The 7,117-nt window shown below is 46.8% G+C and overlaps 1 protein-coding gene across 7 annotated transcripts in view; it reads left to right on the forward strand.

Moving 5' to 3' along the window:
* TENM3 (teneurin transmembrane protein 3) overlaps positions 1-6,733 on the forward strand; it is a 614,750-nt gene extending 608,017 nt beyond the window's left edge. For all 7 annotated transcript variants that reach the window (XM_043893315.1, XM_043893317.1, XM_043893319.1 and 4 more), the window contains 2 exons: positions 2,675-2,805; positions 5,123-6,733. In XM_043893315.1, the coding sequence (XP_043749250.1) occupies positions 2,675-2,805; positions 5,123-5,878 (887 nt within the window). In that variant the 3' untranslated portion in view covers positions 5,879-6,733. The remainder of the gene's footprint in view (positions 1-2,674; positions 2,806-5,122) is intronic.
* Positions 6,734-7,117: the final 384 nt, after the last annotated feature.

Consider the following 7,117-nt stretch of genomic DNA (forward strand, 5'->3'; position numbering starts at 1 on the left):
AGTCTCCTTCCCCCAGGGTAGCCATACTCCGTTCTCTCTGGCATGCTTGGTTTGATCGTTTGTTTCATGGGAGTTAGGGGAGTACCCTGGGGGTCCAGTGGTTAAGACTCTACCCTTTCACTGCTGGTGGCCTGGGACTCTATCCCTGGTTGGGAAACTAAGATCCCACACACCATGTGGTGCAGCCAAAAAAAAAAAGAAAATTGTTCTAGGAGTAAAATCATACAGGATTGGTCTTTCTCCCTCTGACTTACTTCACTTTACATAATACCCTCAAGATCTACCCATGTTGTTACAAATGGCAAGGTTTCATTTTTCACGACTAACATTCCACCGTGTGTGCATGTACATATATACATACACTGTATCTTCCTTACGCATTCATCTATGGATAAGCACTTAGGTCGTTTCCTTATCTTGACTATTGTTAAGAATGCTGCAGTGAACATAGGGGGCATGTATCTTTTCAACTTAGTGTTTTTGCATTTGAGGGATAACTAGCCAGAAGGGAGACTGCTGGCTTACATGGTAATTCTGTTCTTAGCTTTCTGAGGAGCCTCCATCCTGCTTTCCTTGGTGGCCGCACAAGTTTACGCTCCCCAGTCCACGGGGCTTCCCTTCAGCGAGCAGGGATCTCCACTCGTCCTCGGTCCCGGGGACGCTGAGCCCTTCTGGTTCCACTTTGCTCCTGTGTCACACTGCCATAATTAACCCCCTTGATTATGCTTCCTAGAGGAAGGTTACTCCCTGTTTTCTTTTTCTGTGTTTGGTTTGGTTTGGGGTTTTCTGTTTTGTTTTGCCTTGTGTTAGATGCTCCATCTGGCTGCCTCTCCCCTTGTTCAATATTTGAAGCATGCCAGGATGTTCTGTCTTCTCAGTTCTCAAAGGTACAGCTCTCAAAATACTGCCCCCTGTTCATTTCACATCTGCTTCCCTCTTCCCCAGACTGTCTCAAGCTTCGCCTAGCTCTCTGCCACACGAACCTGCTCCAAATCTCTGCTCTCAGCACCCTGACTCAGCAACACCCAAATGGGTGTTCTCCTTTAGGCTTCCCCAGTACACGTCTGCATTCACGTCCCAGTTTCTGGGCAGTAATCTTCAACATGTTAAGAGCCTCTGATTTTTCACTGCTTCACAGACATCGTTCATAGTAGGAGTAGCTCTGCCCCCATTCAAAAATTTTCTCTAAAACATAAACCACGCCCTCCCCAATCTCATGCATGTGCATGCGTGCGCACACACACGTATATCACTTTCTCTCCTATGCAATGAACTTGGGGTTTTTCTCTCTCCACCACCACCACCAGCCCTCCATTTAAAAGAGGGATGGGACTTCCCTAGTGTTTCAGCAGTTTAGAATTTGCCTCGCAGTGCAGGCGACTGGTTCGATCCCTGGTCGGGGAACCAGGATCCCACATGCTGTGGCACAGCTAAGCCCTCTTGCCATAACTAGGCAGCTCAGGCCACAGTGAAGGAGCTTGAGTGCCACAACTAAGACCCGACGTGGCCAAAGAAATAAATTTTTTTTAATTAAAAAAAAAAAAGAGGGAGCAGACCACTGAGTTTATAGCCTATATGATGCCTGCAGAAAGGGACCTGACAGCCTGACAGAGAGGTGTGAGCTGGTGCCCTGGAGAAGGAATCAGGGAGCAAGTGGCCTCCATCATTCCAACAAGCAGTTCCCCACGGCTTATTTAAGAGGTGTTGACGGTGCTGCCCGAGAGGCTGGCAACCCACCGCTCTTGAATTCATGCTCTCCCAGCAACATGGACGCCAGGGAATGCCACAGCAGCATTTTTTGAAAAACATCAAAAGAGAGATGGAACAGCATAAAATATATTAGGTGAAATGCAATTTCAAATTTTCCAGCAATGTGCTTAATATATAAAATAATCTACACCCAACTGTACTCATAAAGCTGCAAGCCTGCTGAGTAGTTCTGTAACAGTATAACCTCCAGAATAGAATAAAAGCTTTATTCTCAGCGTAATAGCTTTTGGAGTCACATGGCAATATTTTAAAATACCATCTTAAAGGTTTCCAGCTTCTCTCCCTCCAAAGTTTGTCTCCACCTGTGCGCAGTGAGCCTTTGAAGTCAGAACTGATGGGAATCAGAACTTCCGTGCCCCCGGCCAGCTCAGCCAGCTTTTGGCATTCATCTTTGATTACGAGTTGACTGTTGATTTTCATACACTCGATGCGGGGGTTTTTATTAATAGAAAATGGGTGGTGGAAACTTGCATATCCTTGGTTAGCCACTCTGGAAAGCTAATAACACACGACTTCTAGTTAAGACCAGCCTTCACTAACTACAGATGTCATTAGTGTTCAACAACCATGTCTCTTTCACGCTGTTAGGCCTTGTTATTCGACTTTTTTTTTTTTAAACACTATTACCAGCATGGGTTGCAACTTCCCACGTGGGACCAGGTACCCATCGGTCTAAGTGAGTCTCCATTATCCACACTGTCTGTAGCCCTTGCCTCACTGCCTTCTGCTACTGAAGTTATTTTTACCGTGTCTGAAAAGAGTCAGTTTTTCATTGTAGGGCAGAGGCAAACCTGAGCTTTTTCAGGTTATCATGTGTGAAGGTGGGGTTTTCAGGTAAGGCTTTCGGTGTCGGAAATCACAAAGTAAACTCGGAAGTCTCTGATTCTGGACCTTCTTTTCCCAGATGTTAACAGTTGGCTGGTGACCTTTGGATTCCATCTGCACAATGCTATTCCTGGATTCCCTGTCCCCAAATTTGATTTAACAGAGCCTTCTTACGAACTCGTGAAGAGTCAGCAGTGGGATGATGTCCCGGTAAGAGACAAAAAGCGAACTATGAAAGGTGACAAGGGGCTTGCTTGTGCCGTATGGTCCCCTGTTTAATCAGACTCCCTGGGTACCAAAGACCTTTTATTTTTTTTTTTTTGATTCAGGAAAGAAAGCACCACTTCTCTCTTGCATTTCTGTTCAGCAGACCAGGGGCCTGTGAAACAGGCTTCAGTCTGCTTTTAGTGATGCTAATAAAAACAGAAAGACATTATCAAACAGTAATAAAATATGAAAGCTCATTGTTGAGTGCAGGGTTTCTACAGAGAACCCCAGGAATGCACATTTATAAGACTTGAGACCTTAAGGCAAAGATACAATAAACAGGAGGGCAGGGAATTCATGTTACAAATTAGCAGCTCACAAACAATGCCACAAAGTTCCACTTCTTTAAAATGTTAGCCATGTTTTCAAGGGAAAAAGATTAAAAAAATAAAATGGCCTCTGGTAAAGCTCCACCTACCACTAGGTGTTTATGGAATTTTCCTGAAACAAACAGACCAGGAGGCCTGGAACCATTCTGAGAAATAAAAGGAGAAAGAATGGAAAATTGCAAAATCAAAACTGCCATTTCACAAAATGACACTTTTTAATTCCCACCATTCAGAGATCAGAAAGGAACCCAACAACAAAATATCGGAATTTCTAGCTTAAAGCAAGAATAATTAAAGATCAAGAAATTGGGTTACCCCATAATGATAAGAAGGGAGCACAGAGTTTCTTAGAAAGATTAATTTCCCCCCTTGAGCAATTTCCTATAATCTCAATAAACACAAAAAGAAAAGGCAATCCTGGCTAAAACACACATACACATAGAGTTATACACAACGCCAGTACCTCTGCTTTCTGGTCCATGTTTCACACTTAACATAAAAGCTATTCCTTTTTCAGATGTCACCTTTACATTTAAAAGGCAAAACCCATTCAGTTTCCGGGATCTGGGAGCCATTTTAACATTTCTAATTGCAAATATACCTGCGCTGATCAACTGCCATGAAGACATCCCTAAGTTTGTCTTCATGCCTTTGAGCACATAATAATTAATTATGCCTTTGAGCACATAATAATTGCAGATGACTTTCCAACATGTCTGAAAACACTTAAGTCATACTGTACAAAATGGACTTGCCAACTTTTTTCCTAGGCAGCCTTTTCCATACAGCTCAGGTTCTCTGTCATGAGAAGTGCACCGTAAGGACAGCTTAGGGAATCACCAGCAAAGACATCAAGGATGCCTGGAGAACAGAAAAACAAATGTGTCTTTCACCGCTGCAAACGAAACACATGCTTCCAATTGGGGAAAATGCTGGCCAGACGAACATCTGGTAGTCTGAGAGATGCCTGAGTTAAGATGCCCCCAATTTAAAACCCTTGTGAATGCAGAAGGCCCACTGTCCCTCAGTCTGCGAAAAATAAATGTTTTCCTAAAGCGATAAACACTCGTTGACAGCTGTCCCCATTGTGCGCTCATCCTGGCCCATTTCAGTCCGTCAGTTATATGGTCAAATTCAGCTGAAAGCTCTGTTCACCAGGAGACGGTACAGAGTTTACCTAAATTAAAGCACATGCCTGTAAGTAAATTAAAGGCGTGTGCTTTAAAGTGGGACTTTAGCTTAAAGTGGGACTGGGTGATGCAACTGGAGCATCCCCAGGCTTTCCAACCTTCCTCTGCGTTTTGGCACTTTCCCACCAGCCTCCCATGGAGAAAGCCGCTGGGATGGACCATCTGGTAAGCTGGTTCCCCAAATGGGGTGAGCCTGGGAAAAGGGCATCTAGAAATGGAAAGAGAAAAGGCCAAAACCTGAATATTTCACACACGTTCAGGCATGTGTGCGGGCTAAGTCGCTTCAGTCTTGTAGGCGGCTTTGCGACCCTTCGGACTGTAGCCCGCCAGGTTCCTCTGTCCATGGGATTCTCCAGGCAAGAACACTGGAGTGGGTTCCCATGCCCTCCTTCAGGGAATCTTCCTGACACATGGATCTAACCCACGTCTCCTGTAAATCCTGCGTTGCAAGCGAATTCCCTACCACCGAGCCACCAGGGAAGCCCATTTTACCTTTTGAAACACATTGGGATCAACTTGAGGGGAGTGGCGTCTTGAGTGCATTCCTCCCCCCAGGGTTTTTTAAGACTTTTCATTTCTAAAGAACCTACTGAAGTTTTAATCAGCAACTCCCCCCCCCCCCAACTCCCCCGTGTTTCATTTCTGCCCAGAACCGGAACACCAACCGCAAGCCTGGCTCCTTGGGGCCAGAATAGCCCGACTGTTCTCTAACCCATCCTCCGGGTCTGTTTTTCTCTGCAGCCCATTTTTGGAGTCCAGCAGCAAGTGGCAAGGCAGGCCAAGGCCTTCCTGTCCCTGGGGAAGATGGCTGAGGTGCAGGTGAGCAGGCGCAAAGGCAGCGGCGCGCCGTCGTGGCTGTGGTTCGCCACGGTCAAGTCGCTGATCGGCAAGGGCGTCATGCTGGCCGTGAGCCAGGGCCGCGTGCAGACCAACGTGCTGAACATCGCCAACGAGGACTGCATCAAGGTGGCGGCCGTGCTCAACAATGCCTTCTACCTGGAGAACCTGCACTTCACCATCGAGGGCAAGGACACGCACTACTTCATCAAGACCAGCACGCCGGAGAGCGACCTGGGCACCCTGCGGCTGACCAGCGGCCGCAAGGCGCTGGAGAACGGCATCAACGTGACCGTGTCGCAGTCCACCACCGTGGTCAACGGCAGGACTCGCAGGTTCGCCGACGTGGAGATGCAGTTCGGCGCGCTGGCCCTGCACGTGCGCTACGGCATGACCCTGGACGAGGAGAAGGCGCGCATTCTGGAGCAGGCGCGGCAGCGCGCGCTCGCCCGGGCCTGGGCGCGCGAGCAGCAGCGCGTGCGTGACGGCGAGGAGGGCGCGCGCCTCTGGACGGAAGGCGAGAAGCGGCAGCTGCTGAGCGCCGGCAAGGTGCAGGGCTACGACGGGTACTACGTACTCTCGGTGGAACAGTACCCCGAGCTGGCCGACAGCGCCAACAACATCCAGTTCCTCCGCCAGAGCGAGATCGGGAAGAGGTAACCCCCGGGCCGGCGGCAGGGAGGCGCGCGCCGCCGCCACCACCACCCCTGCGGGGACCCGAGCCGGCGGGGCGCCACTTGCCCCTCCAGCCCCAGCACCCCCCCTACTCCCCCACCTCTGCTCAGATCTGTCTGTAGCACAATCCGAGGGGGACTCTCCGGCACCGAAGAGCCTTCCGGGAGAACTAGACTGCTATTTTAAAAAATCCACACACACAAAAATCAAATGAAAACAAAAGACTTCCTTCTGAATGACCTTAAAAGGTGATCGGCTTTAAAGAATATGTTTACATATGCATATCGCTGCACTCAGTTGGACTGGAAGTATTCCAAGGAAAAACAGATCATTAAAGAAAAGAGGCCCAAACCTTTTGCTTCTGGGCCATCTTGTTCTGTGAGGCACTGTAACGAAGGTAGAAATGCATACAGTGTTTCCAGGTATTACCGTTGTCGACCTTTGCTTACAAGTAGTCTCTCTGCATAGGATGTGATATATATCTGTTAATTTTAAAATGTGGGGCAAAGTTACTGTTTCTAGACAACCCGACTGCTTTCCCAGTGCTGGTTTGTAAAAGGACATTGGCACACGTGACTTCTGCTGCCAGGGCGGGGATTTCTAAGGAATTTTACAATGCTCCTGTGGTTTGCCTTGGGGGGAAGAAAACTGGCAAATAGAATCCTTGTCACTGATAAGCAAAGGAAACCCTGATTTTTTTGTAAATTATGTGAGACAAGTTGTTTATGGATTTTTATATGAATTACAATTTACTGTACATCAGATATTAGTCTCAGAGGAGTTAATTTATGTAAAGTGTTTAAAAAGTTTATACTTAAAAAATAAAATGATAAAAACATGTGAACTGTGTGATTTTTTTAAAAGGATTGCACCTTTTGTTATCTGTTATAGCTGTACAGTATAAATTATTATATTGTAGAGATATAACGACTTATGCCTATAATGTCCAGAAGTGTTAATATTTTTGTATTAGGTTGAAAAACAAACAAACAAAAAAAAAACGTGCAACTTTCTATCACTAGATGGATAGGACTGTGCGATTCTCCGTGGGTGGCTAATCAGAGACCTTCTCCTTTCTCTTCCTTCTCTTATTCATCAGGCCAGTGTCCTCAACCATTATCAGCTAAGAGGCACGGTAGAAAACTAAGGCTGGTGGAATGTAACGGAAGCCACGAAACCCAAACCCAAAAATACATAAAATAGGGCAGGAGGCATTGTCCCTCC

The sequence above is a fragment of the Cervus elaphus genome, chromosome 32, assembly GCF_910594005.1.
Source record: "Cervus elaphus chromosome 32, mCerEla1.1, whole genome shotgun sequence".
NCBI classification, from domain to species: domain Eukaryota; kingdom Metazoa; phylum Chordata; class Mammalia; order Artiodactyla; family Cervidae; genus Cervus; species Cervus elaphus.